The 15,221-nt window shown below is 49.7% G+C and overlaps 5 protein-coding genes across 5 annotated transcripts; 2 read left to right on the top strand and 3 right to left on the bottom strand.

The window, feature by feature from the left end:
• Positions 1-450: 450 nt before the first annotated feature.
• Positions 451-1,271, bottom strand: BGZ61DRAFT_537272 (uncharacterized protein; the record flags this gene model as incomplete). Its single annotated transcript, XM_046254514.1, has 3 exons — positions 451-818; positions 873-962; positions 1,016-1,271. 3 exons carry the CDS (start codon positions 1,269-1,271, stop codon positions 451-453), a joined length of 714 nt encoding a protein of 237 aa, XP_046098995.1.
• Positions 1,272-3,638: 2,367 nt separating this feature from the next.
• Positions 3,639-5,435, bottom strand: BGZ61DRAFT_482976 (major facilitator superfamily domain-containing protein; the record flags this gene model as incomplete). The annotated part of the gene is made up of 6 exons (XM_046249438.1): positions 3,639-3,918; positions 3,970-4,182; positions 4,242-4,438; positions 4,492-5,156; positions 5,212-5,261; positions 5,314-5,435. 6 exons carry the CDS (start codon positions 5,433-5,435, stop codon positions 3,639-3,641), a joined length of 1,527 nt encoding a protein of 508 aa, XP_046098994.1.
• A 2,621-nt stretch (positions 5,436-8,056) lies between these two features.
• BGZ61DRAFT_363274 (uncharacterized protein) lies at positions 8,057-10,397 on the bottom strand (the record flags this gene model as incomplete). Its single annotated transcript, XM_046241422.1, has 6 exons — positions 8,057-8,324; positions 8,424-9,199; positions 9,266-9,810; positions 9,867-10,069; positions 10,155-10,264; positions 10,341-10,397. The coding sequence occupies 6 exons, from the start codon at positions 10,395-10,397 to the stop codon at positions 8,057-8,059; spliced, it is 1,959 nt and encodes a 652-aa protein (XP_046098993.1).
• Positions 10,303-12,256, top strand: BGZ61DRAFT_497756 (uncharacterized protein; the record flags this gene model as incomplete). The annotated part of the gene is made up of 6 exons (XM_046251199.1): positions 10,303-10,332; positions 11,183-11,363; positions 11,407-11,570; positions 11,630-11,819; positions 11,886-12,010; positions 12,098-12,256. 6 exons carry the CDS (start codon positions 10,303-10,305, stop codon positions 12,254-12,256), a joined length of 849 nt encoding a protein of 282 aa, XP_046098992.1.
• A 1,432-nt stretch (positions 12,257-13,688) lies between these two features.
• Positions 13,689-14,592, top strand: BGZ61DRAFT_363421 (uncharacterized protein; the record flags this gene model as incomplete). The annotated part of the gene is made up of 2 exons (XM_046241434.1): positions 13,689-13,993; positions 14,046-14,592. 2 exons carry the CDS (start codon positions 13,689-13,691, stop codon positions 14,590-14,592), a joined length of 852 nt encoding a protein of 283 aa, XP_046098991.1.
• Positions 14,593-15,221: the final 629 nt, after the last annotated feature.

Here is a 15,221-nt window from a genome sequence, read left to right as displayed (position 1 = left end):
TTCAGCTACCCTAGAGCTAGTCTAGATAGCCGAAAATTCGGTATTTTGCATGTGATTAAGGTTGTAAAACATTTAATGGTGTAGAAAATCGAAATAATGCTCAAGGCAGGCAATAATACGAATGGTTTTAGGGACAACTGTGCTCTGGTTGTAAACACACTATAACAGACAGACAGAAACTGAAAATGACAGATTTAGGCTACAGGACGAGCGTTGGCGGGGAACGAATGGGAAGAGAGCCTTTAACTGCATCAAGTAGCGACAATCTCGAGTTCGTCCGTTCAAGTTCTTGACCATTCTTTATTTCCTATTTATAATAGTCTACTTGGCTGTATAAATTCCGGTCATTTTATTGCGCGCGCCCTCTGTGATTGTCTCGGCTAGATAGCTCCATCGGCGGTGAAATATATGTTTACACCACCTGGCCCATGCAAGTAGCACGGCTTGCAATTAGAACCGTCTCTCGTACCTCAGTTTCTTCATATCTTCAGGGCTCTTCTGGAAAACGCGCGAGCTGCGGATCTCGGGGCTGGCCAGGAGCTTCTCGTAGACGGTCGCAAATTCCGAGGAGCTCACGCTTCCAAGCTTGGCGGCGTTCTCATCCACCTGCACCATGTACCCGAGGTAGACTTCGTTGAAGCGGACGTTGGTCTCCAAGTTCTCTCGGGAAGCGGCTACAGCCAAGGCGAATAGAGCGCCTTGCCCTATGGCCGGCACCGAGTGGGTTGCAAAGTCGCCCTGTGCTCCGGTGATGAGTGTCCATGTGCTTGCAGGGTGGTTTTTCTCGAGCAAATAGCCGATGGTATCCCGGTAGGCAACTGTGAGTTTGTGTTGGAAGGGTTTCAGGTCTGTTTCGGTTTAGTAGGGCCTACAAAAGTTGGACTCGATGAAGGAGTTGATGCCGAGGCGTAGCTGCTCGGTAGTAATCTCCTGAAGGGGAGTCATCACGTACGCGCCACCAACTTGGCCAGAGTATCAGTAACGAACGTCATCTCGCAACGTGCCGGGAACTAACCGCAGGAGTACACGTGCTGGAAATCCGGTAGCTTGCCGGCTCGGACTTGAGCAACCACACCTTGGATTCCCGTCTCCGAGAGGACGTTGGCTTCAACGAAAGTAATTCCCTCGGATGACCCAATATGCTTGACGAGTTTGTCGGCCGAGTTTTGGTTCCGGACAACGGCCAAGACATTGCGCTTAGAGTTCAACGCGCCCTTGACGGCGGCAACGCCGATGTTTCCAGTTGCTCCGATAACGAGAACGGTCTCCATGTTGAATGTTGATGAATTGCTGTTGTGATAGTTCGAATTAACAGTTCGACAACCAACAGATGGACACAGTTTATATATTAATCAATTCTATTCTTATTAATCTTTAGACGTTAGTATCTAGGCCTGGAAATCGGAGAATCCGCGATGACAAATTTACGGATGGTGGCCTCGCACGTCGGACTGTTTTGTTGTCCGGTTACCAATGACAAAGCAGCAGACGTGGCTTTCTCATCTAATTAATCGGACCATCTGCTTTGGCGAGCTGAGATAACATTGAACCGACGCTAAACTCCCGATTCCTCAACCTCAGAACAGCATCCTCTCACTGGTGGTCTCCAGAATATTAACTGTCCATCTGAGTAAACAGACCGACACTAAAAATGAGGGCCTTTGTGCGATTTGTCGATTTCTCACGACCCCTGCGCATGATGCCTGATTAAAGTTCGTGACCGCGTCATCGATTGACACGGACAGCGGATCATCAAGATGCCAGCTAGTATTGATCAATTTTGGGATACACAAGACGTATACCCTTCACTCTACAGAGCAATACGCGATAAGCGACGGAATTACAGCTTCCAACTCGGGGATGGAATCTTCAAGCGGAAGACCACCATCTTTAGCTCTGGGATTTGCACGTCTATTGCATCTAGCAGATGGAAATGATTATTTGTGCGAGAAGCTCTTGATGTTCTTCCTATCTGAATGAGGGTCTTTGGATCAGGTCAGCCTCATTGACTAAGAGACTGACGATGCCCTTGAATAACCTCGGACAGCCGAGAGGCTCCGGATCCTTTGGGATTTTTGGCTTCAACTAGCTATAGATAAAATCAAGGAAAGGCTAGGGCTGGGGCTAAGTTGATGACAAAGCTGCTGATGAGGCTGGTGGCGTTGGACATCTATGACGATAGATGAAAAGCTTCACAGCCGTCATAACCGCAGAAGTCCGATATCCCGATACATGTGACAATGTCAAGTGATCCAAGACACTTCAGAAATCCTTTTGATGTTGCAATAATCTGGCTTATTGCTATTTCTTGCATGGAGTACCGGGACAAGGTCAGAGCTAGCAAATCCTACATCCTTCAATAAATAGTCTGATTCGATTCGGTACCTAAATATAAAGTCTCCACCATGTCGTCATTACTTGTGTGCGATTGAGAAGCCATCATGTTCCAGAATGAAATAACGGAAGGCTTTGTATTAATATACATTCACAAGATCTAATGGATCCGTTACGGTCAAACTGGTCAAGGTAATAGGGTTCAAGACGACGATGTTGATGATCTCCTCGCCTGGGTCCGCCGGGCCGGTCGCAGAGGGGTTTCTAACACCCCATCTAACTAAGGTCAAGATATCAGTCTATCAGAGGCTTTGTGATACAGGGTCATATTAACAAGATCAATATGGACTGTGGTAGTACGATTTCTGACAGGGTTGCAGTGCCGATGAGCACACTTGAGTCTGAACAACTATTTGGTCATTGTGGTAGCATTGGGTAGAAAATGCTTGAATTATGGATGAAACTGTGCTTTTTTGACCTTGTGCCGGCAACTTGCTCACCTTGAGGGAGCAGACAGAAGTTAGATTTGAGTCTGAACAACAGCGAGAACTTATTTAGCTAGCCAACCTAAAGGACTTACTCCGCTCAACCTGGGTGGAACGTTCTCTTCCCTCCGTTAATTCTATATTTATTGTTTGCAGCGCCTTGTTTCTTTAACCCCAGGTGTCGCTGCCGCTCATATCGGTAGACTTTTCCTCCTGTCCGTCGAATGTATGTGGACGGACTGGATTTAGTGTTCCTAGGCACATCTTTACGTGGTACTTGGCTGCTAATTCTGTCACTAGCGATATGCCATCTGTCTCTTGTGTGTCATTGGCACTGTACCACATCTCCCACCAAAAAATGGACAGGAAGGAATCAACCTATAGAAGCACACCAAGATGGACAATACCAGTACTCGATCAATAAACTAGACTCACCCGGTGTCAATACGGACATGCCAACACAGCTATGGTAGAAGTATAACATCACTGGGCTTAAGAGAGTCTTGGAAGAACTTCTAATTCGCGGCCTAGGTCAAGGCCGAAGAATGAAGGAATAGTCAAGTGATCCGGAATAATGAAGAGGTTCAGAATTATGTCCTCTCTCATACAGGTACTTCCATGTTGCTTCTACACTAGGTGAGTGGATAACTCAAGTTCCCTAATCCGAAATTCTTTATTAGCTACCGCAATCCCATTCATCCAAACCCCAGCTTTGTAACCAAGGGCTTGCTAAATTGCAAGCGAATCGCAATAACACCAAAGCACCTTGTCACTTTGTCACCTCGTCGCAAGTCCCTCGGAAGGGATGTTAAAATTTTCCTAGATACCAACCGACTGCTGAGGCTGGACTGTGTTTTGCACAGCCGTCTTGGAGTCGCTCTTCTCATCCGACTGGTGGCCGCTCGACGCGTCAGCATCGATAAGACCAGCATTGCGCTTGCGTCGGATTCGATCGTCGATGTATCTGACAATGGCCAGAGCAGTACCAAAGGTGAGAACACCAATTCCAATGCTGAAGCCACGGCGATAGAGGGGCTTGTCATCAGCTCGGAAGATCTGGGCGCCGTAGATTCCAGCAATGTTGGCACCCATAATAACCCTGTTAAAAATTGTAAGTAATTATCCTGGAAATCAACAGAGGGAAACTCACATTGCCATAGCCAACGCTCGTTCCTCGGAATCCTCGCAGGTCAGCGACATCCATGCGATGTTGAGAGGGTGAGAAAAAGTGCCGAAGGTCTGCGTCCAGACAACACCAAAGTATCGAACTCCCCGAAGGTTGATCTCAGTGAAACCGCGGTTGAAGATGTAACCGAGCAGATGCATGCTAAGTCCAGCAATGACGGTCGGTCCACGCTTGTTGCTATAAGGTCATTTCGTCAGCACAGTCCTAGTGTTTCTAGTCATTAGTGTCTAACTCACTATCGATCTGAGACGTAGCTAAAAGCGAACGACGTTGGGATCTGAAGGAAGAGACCAACGGATGCCATTGCATTGCTCTTCAGGGTTCCGAAGCCAAAGCTTTTGACAATTGACGGAGAATAAGTGTCGAAGCCACGCTGAGGTCCGTTGTTGCAGAGGGTAATGAGGAAGTGAATCCACAGACGCCAGTTTGAGAACTAAGCGAGGAGTTAGTACAAGACTTGAGGAAGAGGATGGCTAGATGACATACAGCCTTCTTAAACGCCGTCAGGCCGATGCGCTTCTTCTTCTTGCCCTTCATGGGATCATCGAGAAGAACACGAGTCTGGAGAATGTGCAGTTCCCTCTCCGTGAAGAAGGAGACGCGTGGAAGGAAAGTGCTGCGGGGGTTCTTGAAGGAGTCGGGAAGGAGAAATCCGAGGACAAAGCCACTGGCAATGGTGAAGATGCCCATGATGGTGAACAGCCAGAACCAGCCGGCTCGTCCGTCAACACCACGCATGTGAAGAATTCCGTATGCCAACAGCTTTGAGGAGGCTTGACCGAATTGGTTGCCAAAGTAGAAGAACATGACGCGCTTCGCAGTCTCCTTGCGGGTATACCAGGTAGACAGGGTCCAGAGACCACCGGGGATGAAGCCCGACTCGGTAATTCCCAGAAGGAATCGGGTCGCGATGAACGAACCGTAGCTGTTCTGGAAGGCCTGGAAGGTGCTGACGGTGCCGAAGAGGAAGAGCTGGAGGGTCAGCCACTTGCCGGGGCCGACGCGGTAGAGAATCATGTTGGAGGGAATCTCGAAGAGCACGATGCCGAGAGAGAGCATCTGCTGGCCGACATTGAACTGATCTTGGTTGATTCCGACTTCCTCCATGAAGTCATCGGTGATGGCGTTGGCAATGTTGCCTCGATCGAGCTCTGCGACGCGACGAGTTAGACCGAGATGTGAGAATGAGCAGGCGATGTGACTTACGCAAGCAGAAGAAGCCGAGGGTCAGAAGGGGCATGATGATCAAGTCCAGCCTGGTTGGTCAGTTGAAGAACACGTTAACTCGGCTTGTCGGTATAAACTTACTTCCGCTTGGCCTTGCGCTCCTCCTCCCTGCTCCAGTCGGCGCGCAAGTTGAGAGCTTCCTCATCCTCCCTGGGAGGAGAGTATTCAGTCGGGTCCGCCGATTTGGTGTCTAGCTTCGACATGTTGGCGAGCTGAGCGATGCGATGAACGTGATGGTTCTGGCTGGGGAAAACTCGCATTCAACGCGGAGAGCCTTCTTCACTTAAGGACCTCCCCGATAGTCGCCAAGCCTCCCAGTGCCTTCGCCAAGGCATCCCATGGCGTCGCCAAGACAGACGGCCTGGGGGCAATATCTGGTCTGGATTTACCGAGCGATATGGTGACATGCGAAGATACGAGCACGCCATCCACATATGCCGTCGAGCCAGGCGTGATAGGGCCAAAGAAGTGCGTCGGTGACGGCTAGCGCGAGATTAAGCCAAGGGCCAAGACTCTCCGTCCGCTCGCCATCAGCGCCTCCGATTTGGTATTCGTGGGGGCATGAGAAGGGAAAATGACTCACTTCCAATGGGAGTCGAGCATTTGCGTGAACTCCCCGCTGCGTTCTCCCCGAAGACGTGCGCCGAGATGGACTCCCCGTGATGGTGATGGGTCGCTGGCGACGGTCCGAGGTGACACATGAGCCCCGTGAGACGCCTCCAACGAGCGCCATGTCTATGCTTGGTTGTAGGTGTTTGGGAAGCTATTACAGCGGATTGTGTGAGAATATAGAGATACACAGCGCCTACTGTAGAGCCACATGCTCTCCTATCCCAAGCTCTCTCATCGAAGCCCGTAGAGCCCCCCCCTCGTCCCGTTTTACGTGATTCCTCCCAGGGCCCAATTCAATCCTGAACTTAAGCTTAACGACAGAGCCACCTTAGCCCCAAACTCGCAGCTTCAGGGCTTTATTCAGTGGGGCCTAGACCTCCCAAAGAGCAAGGTGCCGTAGCCGAGCCACGTCACTAGCGCCGGATTCGTCGGCGGCCACTCTGGATTGCACGACTTCCGGAGGATGACGACATGTGCAGTGCGATGAGGCGAGAGCTTGGGGTCGACGAGAGGCAAGGGACCCGGCTGGAGAGGGGACATGGCTCCCTCGTCACCGAGTCTTTCGAAGCGTGGCCCAGAGAGGACGGCCGGTATACTGAGGCCAGTCTAGTCAACAGCGTCCTCCAGTTCGTCCGCGTCTTTTGCGACTTCCGGTCCCAAGTCATCATCTCGAAGCGGGGCCATTGGAGGAAAATAGCCCCAGAGTCCACTGCCGAGTCGTCCCATCCTGCAGTCTTCTCCCCGGCCAGTCCCGCTCTGCGTGGACGGGGTTCTGATGGCGCAATATTAGCCCCAAATATCCCAGGACGCCCCCGTCTCAAATCCAACAGAACCTGCTCTAGCTGCTGCGAGTTCTCTCTTTTCTCTTTTTGTTCCGTCTGGCGAGGCAGCGAATCATAGGGCGTGACCTGGGCACTCAGTGTTGGCGCGATTGTCGCGGCCGGCCAGCCTCTACTGTCAGCCCCAAAGTCTAGATCTGCAGGTTGGCTTGGCGTTTGCAATGAGGGTGGGGTTAATATGAGAATCTGCTTGTTGCTTTTTTTTATTCACATCCATGCATCATCTTTCTCACCGCGTGGCCCCCTTCGACGGGCTTGGTGGCCTAGACCGTGATTGCCACCGCACAAGCTCGCAATAGTGTCGTGTGACCAGGATTTTCATCAGTTCAGCCCGACGTGGAGGTCTCGCTGACCAAGGCTGATGCCTAGCACACCTGTGGCCCAGACCTTGCCTCATCTCGGCTCAAGTGACGAGTCGAAGAATGTGGAGATAAGGGTTGGCTGAAAGACCAGCCATGGGTGACCTGGACAAGACGATCAGGCTGAGATGGTCCCAAACGACAATAATGGTCCATCTTCAAAGTAAAGGAGCTAATGCGATGCATCAAAATTGTCGGGCTAGCTTAGGAGGCTGGAGATGACCACAAGACGAGACCTTAAATCGAGCAGTCTTGTCATCATTGTAGTCAACCTGGTTACCGCAACCTCAAGGTACCAGTATTTCGATATCCCTTCAGATACTTAAGGGAAGAATACCTGGCGCCCTGCTTCTATAGCCAAATACATGGTGCGTGTAGACCACTGAATATCCTGTTGATTCCTCTAAAATACGTAGTGTCGACCTGTGTGTCACTTGAACGCACCTCCACGCAGCATTAACAGAGCGACGACTTACTAGGATCATCCACGAGATGCGGTAGATCCACACAGCCCAAGACAATGGCCAGAGCCCAGACCACTAAGCCGGGCGTAACGAGGGCCTCATTAGCATAGAACATCAAGCCATGTTGCTTTTTCTTTGAGAAATCAGCCAACCGCACCGAGGAGCCGTGGCTCAGAAAGGAGGCGAATTGCACCATAGTCTTGAGAGCGGCCTGGCCGATGTTAGGCTCAGTGAAATGATCAATGGGGCTGAGCTGCAGCTCGTGGGCTACAGTAGTCTCGTCGATCCTCGCATCCAGTCCTCGCTTCGTCGATCATCTCCCATGTGTCGTCAGTGCAATCGTGATTGGTCACATGTTCGCATTTGGTCACGGAACCAGTCAGCATGAAGTCATTACATTCCGTGTATTGATATTACATAGGTACTCCTACAATACTCCCTCATATACAGTCTCCTCATTTCGTCCTTCGGCGCGTATTATCCAAACAATAATCCTGATTACACACCCAGTACTCGTCAACTTACAGTAGCCATCCCCATTATCCCAGTCTCAATCTAGATCGAACTGATGTGGTACCTCATTCTCCGCCTTTTCAACTGCGTAGTGCCCCAACCGTATCAATTCAGCTACGAAGTCATTGATCATTTCCATATGTGTTGTCTCATATTCAGTCAACCTTCGTATTGGTATACGCTGAAGAAACTCTGACGTAGACTTGAGGAGTTCTATGTCGGCCTTTGCTCGTGGGTCCAACGGGTTGATGAGAATGTTGCAGAAGAGCGTTATGAGCGCAGACATGGGATAAAATATGATGACCCTGCGAATTGTTAGTCTTTGCACATGGAATCCAGCATGTGCCTTATAATCACCAAAGTAGGTGAAGAAGAACGCGAGCCTCAAGGAAGTAGAAACATACCAATACGTTTCACTCGGCAGCCCTGTAGCAGCTCCCCGTAAGTAAAACAACGTCGATCGACTTGCTTCTACCGACAGCACTAAGCTCGATTGAAAGCCACTATTCCAACTAACTCTCCCTTCTTCAGCTCCCGTGCGGCATCTTCCAGAGACCCGATGGATCATAGTCATGAGGTAGTGGTAATCCAAGCACGTCATGACCTGCCGCATGGTTGTGGGTAGTTTCCAACTCGAATTGGGGTTAGAGGTTTCTGGAACTACCAGCACAGGCCGTATCTCTATAGGGAGGGATATCCGCCAACTCTCAAGCTCGTCGTCCAGTTCACGCACCGTTCGAAGTAGCTCGGATTCTGATTTCTGGGAAGCTGAAGGCGAATAGAGGTGCCGGCACACTTTTTCTTTGAGAATGCTGAGTGGTAAGTGGCCCGGAAAACGCGGTACCAGTGCCGCATCGACAATAAAAAGGACTTCGTGGTCATCGAGACCTGGAAAAAGGACCTGACTCTCTTCATAGCGTTCTGGGAGAGTAAGGTCGCAGAAATCCTCAACTAGGATAGGTGGCTGCCCAGAGCGCATCGCGATGTCCTTGTCAAGAACATAGCATAACCAGAAGAGCATCCGGATTTGATAACTTTCTCGCTCCTGATGACTGGCTTCTGCTCCCCATTGAGGCCTAGGGACATAATTGTGCCCTCCAAGAAGCACGACTTTTCGACAAGCCACAGCATGCAGCATCATGGCCGTTTGTAGACGACCGGAGAAAGTCTGATATAGGAGCTGTAGCCAAGAAAACACAAGTTGTTAGGTCGAAGCTGTGTGCATGAGAGGAATTGGGCCACATACCAGCATAAAAACTGTCTGGAGGCTCATAACACTCACGTCCTCGAAAACGTCCGCTAGAAGGTGAGTAGCTGTCGTCGCGCACTCATCAGGGCTGACGCTCATGTCAACGGTGCACGCCGTTCGAGTGAGGCCCACAAAGGACATGAAGGCAAGGACACAGGCCTTGGCGCTAATATGCCCAGGTGTCTCTTGCCCATCAGCCGGTGCATAAGCCATGTCAAGCGTATATCCGAAGAGGACATGGTCAATGATTGGAAAGATCAATCCAAACATGCTGCTCTGGAAGTGATTCAATATGCTCTCAACAGCAGCGCGATCTGGCATGCATTTCAGAAGTTCGGATGCGTCTTGGGCCGGAAGAGTCTGCACGACTAAGGATGGCAGTTGGTTCCGGGTCCCAAGGTCGCTCAATTTCTGGATTGGACTCCACTCGCCCGTTCTTGAGAAGATCCATTGTTGGCCTTTCGCTGAGAAGAAGGGCATTCCGTTGTGACAGCTTACTGATCCCAGGTGATGACCGGCGAAGTGGATCTGACAAGAAGAGGCTGTGGATATGTTAATAAAATTGCGAGAGCTGGTAGCGACGGCTTTTATAACTTACTGGTGGCGACTTGATCTCTCAGTGGAACAAAGCTAATAGAGGATGCACTATCCAGTCCAATGGTCGATGCTGCGCGTGACGTGGAAGAACGAGAAGAACTTGACAGCGAGGTGTCCCCCAAATTGAGCCCAATTCCTCTCGCCAAGGCCTCCTCGAGGTCGCTGATACGTGCGGGTAGACTCCTCTCTGAGCGAGCCCTGGCTCTGATAGGGAAAAGATATTCTGTTAGTCGACATACATTACAAGGTCCAGCGGTTGGAGTAGACGCAGGAGTAAGTCGAAGCTCACCTTGCGTTCCTGATCTTCTTTCTTCCCCTCACGCGGTCGAACGTACACAGCAACCCATGATGCAAACACCAGTCACATTCAGGCTCCGGGCCTGAAGTATCGCATCCAATCTGCACCATCGCAATCGCCCAGGTCAGTCATCTCCATCATGGCTAGTCTAGAGGCTTCGGCAGAGCAGGTACGTACTTTTCTCCTATGGCATGCGTCGCAGGCCTTCTTGGACTGCAATTTACTCGCCGACATGGTGAGCGAGAGGGACAGAGAGAGGCAAGTGCCGAGTGCCTTTCCGCAGGGGTCGGCGAAGTCTCGATCGGGTAATCAATCCTCTGCTCAAACAATGTGCGTGTGATTCGCCAGCCGCAGTGCAGGTCGGATTGTGTTGGAATATCCCAAGTGACACTCGCCGACCCCATCCCATATAAAGTGGACTGCAGCGACGGATGGCCTGGGATCAAGAGGCCAAACCTCCGCTGACTCAGCGCAAGGTCGGATAGGAATAGCTTCCTATTCGCATACGTGGATCGATTACGTGGCGTAGACAAGAGGCTGAGCTCGACGGCAGGGGGCGTCCCGCTGTGACGGTCAAACTCATCTAATTCGAGCTTGTCGATTGAGTGTTAGAGCCGCGCATTGTTGAAGCTATCCCCGTTGGAGAGACCAAACGAGCTGGTCAAGCACGCGAGGCTGTATCAGGACTAGCTGCCTTCTTTACTCTCACCCGAATGTTCCGCTTAGTCACCGCTCAAGTTGGAGCATTCGTTGTTTTGTCTTCTCCATCTCATGCCATCTCACGCAACAGACCCGCTGTACATCTGTAAAGGCATCAAATCACCCACTCTTGTTTATACCATGTTAGCTTTTCACCACTGATGCTTTTTGGTCAATCATGTTCCAGTCATTATTCTTTGCAAATATTACTTCTATTTTTCTTTCGACTACCTCACAACATTCAGTCCCCTAACCACGACGACCATTCGAGCGCATCTGCCTTCACCCGCACCGAGGTGGAATCACGCAATTGCTAAAAGCCTTACTATGTCACTATCGGCGATGCGGCCTACGACGTGACGGAATTTCTTCAAAGCCATCCTGGCGGAGCGGACCTTGTGCTCAAGTATGCCGGACACGACGTGACGAGTATCCTCTCGACCCATCTTCACACCCTCACTCCGAAGCGGCTTATGAAATCCTCAACGAGCACCTTGCTGGGTTTGTCGTTGCTCGAAACGGATTGAACCGTTCTGCCAAAAAGCTCAATCGTGTCGCGACGGGGGCTGCGGGAAAAAAGCTGCCCTGAGCAAGGAGACGGACTTCAACCACGACTACACAACCCACAAGTTTCTCGATCTGAACCGTCCTTTGTTTTCTCAAGTCTGGTTTGGCAGTTTCAGCAAAGACTTTTACCTTGACCAGGTCGTCCGTCCTCGGCATTACAAAGACGGCAAGTCTGCTCCTGTTTTGGTAACTTCCTGGAGCCCTTTTCCTTGACACCCTGGTGGATTGTCCCGACTTTCTGGATGCTACCTGTCTCATATGGAGTGTATATTTCCCGCTCAGGTTTGAGCAGTGCCGTAGAGCAAGCCGGATACTTGATCTTCGGTTTCTTCCTCTGGAGCCTTATCGAGTACACCCTTCACCGGTTTTTGCTCCACCTTGACAATTATAGTACTCTATTCACAATAGATTAAATCTACGTTAATGCTTGTTGAAGATGACTTCCATACAACCGAGTCGCCATATCTCTTCACTTCCTGCTCCCCGGCATCCACCATTATCTCCCCATGGACAAATACTGCCTAGTCATGCCTCCAGTAGTCTTCATCATCCTGGCCAGTCCCTCTTGGAAGCTAGCCCATGTCATCTTCTTCTACAATTGGTGCGCAGCCACGTCAGTCCTCTGCGGCAGTATGCTCGGTTACATCTCCTACGACCTAACAGACTAGTTTTTGCATCATCGGAACCTCCCTCTATGGTACAAGCAGCTCAAGAAGTACCACCTTCAGCACCACTTCCTTGACTATGAACTTGGATTCGGCGTTACCACCCGCTTCTGGGACCATGTATTTGGTACTGAATTCTATGTGGCGCAAAAGGTCAAATGAGTTTTGAGTCTGTTGGACCCGTCATAGAACAGGCCGTGCATGTAATATTACGATATGAAAATGATCTTCTGATTTAGACCTCGATAGTTGGATTCGAGTGATGAACAGTTGAGGAATAAATAATGACAGTTACGTTATAGGTAAATAATGCTTAATATAATGTTTCTTTAGTACAACTAAAACTAAAACCAAAAGACATGCGTACTTGAGTTAATAAACTGGGAAATCAGATGCCTTTCAAAACTCTAAGCAGTGACAAATTTAGATACTGTCTTTGTTAAAGCTCCGTGTTTTTATCGCTTTCTTACGATAGCTTTACCTTTCATACCCCGCTTTGCCAGGGACAAGAATAGAATCCCCAGGGTGAACACGAGCCAGTCTGTGCCTATCCGATCGGACTCAAGCGCAGATACAGTTTCTATACGAGTCAATACTAAGCGAAATTAAGAGCTTACGACCTGTTGACTGCCGTCAGCATTGGCCAGTCTCGATATGTCTGCTTGGTCCCACCTTAAAAATATCCCAATTCTTATACCTCTCCATTGAGCTCACATCTGACAGATTGTCGATACCGGCTTGTTTATTTACTTTAATACTAACCCGAGACCATGTATTGACCAAACACCTACGTCAAGATCCGGCTATTGTATCACCAAGCTATCAATACACATTATAATGTCACAATGAATTGAGTGTCTTGCCCAACCCTCACATTGGATCCGGGTATGTTTCGGGACGGCCCGGTGATAGCTTGAGCCTCCGGATGTGACGTGGCTTGGCTGCGCCCCGCGGGCCCTATTACATTATTGGTCATTGGTCTTTGACATCCAGGTCAACATTTAATCCCCGTAGCATTGAAGACAGCTTACGACGACTGAGGCCGTCTGAATCATAGCGCCAAACCAGTCCCGCTTAGTAAGATATGTTCCTACTGATGACGGTTCAGAATTGCCCACGTTGTAGTCTCATGTCCTGCACCTCGTATTATTGCTGCAGCGGCACAGCTTGAGAAAGATCGACGGTCAAGCCTCCTCGCCCGTCAATTCTCAATTGTCTCAGCAACGAAGAAGGAGGTTGACGCGTCAACCCCCTTGAGGTGTAGCAAGAGCTGTTTCATAATAGAAGTTAATTTATTCTCCGTATTTTACGTAGAATAATAGGCTCTCGTTGAGAATAGATTTTTAAGCTTACGCTTGGAAACGATCAGTGCGTATACCCAGCCCCGAGCAGAGTTGGAAGAGTTTCACGCTGATCGGAAAATGTATCAAAAGTGAATCCGAAGATTGACGACCGTCAGTTGTGATACTTCATTCTATAAATCTAAGCCCGGCTCGTCTCGAGAGAACAATAAGATTCCTCCTTACTTCTTTATTGAGCGATCCCAACATCTCAAATCTTCCAAAGTCCCTTGATTCACATCCCCGAGTCAGTCATGCATACCACAAATATCCTCGCCCGCGATATTGCGTCGTCGGAAACCATTAGGCTTTATTATGCCTCTCTTGTCATCTTTGGCACCCTCTTTGCACCCACTCTTCTTATTGCGTACAAACATGGAAAACCTGGGATGTTATGCTGGCCAATCTTTGTGGGATCTTTCGGCCTTCGCTTGATTGCTGATGCTTACCACATCACCCGCCGCCACGATGCCGAGGAGTACGATGCAATAACCCTCATTACTTCTACCGGAATTATTGCCACCCTTTCATTGACGCTTCTCGGCATGATTTACGAAGGGTGAGGGTGCCCATGATGCTCTATCTCACTTCGTCACTGACATTGTTTGTAGCCTGAACCTTGTCTCGCTTCCGTCAAGCCGACGCGGTCGAAAGATTGTCCTCGGTGTTACTCATTTCGTCATCACTTTCAGTACCGGAATGACAGGATACGGTGGAGTACCCGACCCGACAGCCTCTGGGGGCGTTAAAAACGAAAACCTCAATAGGCTTGGTTGCTCCGTGGCGGTACTGGCTATGTGTGGTATTTTGGTTTGGTTATACTTTTCTGGGAGGCGCATCTTTCCCTCCTCTCAAGTTACGGATCAATTTTCTAACTACCAGGCCGCCAAGTGGTTACTAATGGCCGCTGGGGCTGGGTCAATCATCATGATGGTTCGCGTAATATACAACCTGGCATACGCTTTCAACCAGACACCTAGCTGGGACCCTGTTACGGGAAGCTTTGCCACAAGGCTCGTCCTGGTATTTGGAACCCAGTTATTGATCGCACTTGTGGTCATTGCAGGTGGCTGGCTGAGCAAGGACGCCCGACCTCCTCCACTCCTAAAGGCCCTTGACGGATCTCTTGAGATGTCTAGTAGCTCACATCTAGTTTGATGTAGACGATAGTCATGTAAGAGGGGAGGGACAGCGACATCAAGGATATTTGGGCAAATTTGTTACTCACGCGAAGTCCAAGGAGCATCCACCGACTGGGCCAGTAAGAATGAGATTGATCCGGAATCACTCAACAAGGTCATGGATACAGTTAAGAATATGGGAGTAGGAAACGGTTCAGGTACAATTTCCCAGTTAAGATAGAGGTGTAGAAAATAGTACCATTTGTGTCTTGCGCTGTATTCCTAGCTAGGATATCTCGGCAAGGTGTCAAGTTTGTTTGCCGCTGAACATTGAGTCGTCATGATTCATCAAATACCATAAAATTGCCTATGATTATTGTCAAATTCCTTGTCCGGCGAATCTGCCGCTCATCATCTTGGGAGAACGAGAGGCGGCCATGCGACCATATAGCGGACGCGTCCACCAATAGACCATCCAACCAGACAATGTATTCTAAGGAAGTGAACGAGCTTGTGTATGGGAGCTGCATCCCTACAACAGCCATAGCTAAAGCAGACAATGGTGGGGTGTCCAATCCTCCCAGTTTCGGCGATCGAAAGGCTAAGCTTACCGAGATCGGTAATGTCAAAATCGAGTCTGTGCCGGAGCTTGGTGATATGGCATGT

Source organism: Ilyonectria robusta (genome assembly GCF_021365365.1).
Source record: "Ilyonectria robusta strain PMI_751 chromosome Unknown BGZ61scaffold_23, whole genome shotgun sequence".
Classification (NCBI taxonomy): Eukaryota; Fungi; Ascomycota; class Sordariomycetes; order Hypocreales; family Nectriaceae; genus Ilyonectria; species Ilyonectria robusta.
The sequence above is the reverse complement of the archived record's forward strand: the minus strand, read 5'-3'. Positions and strand labels throughout refer to the sequence as shown.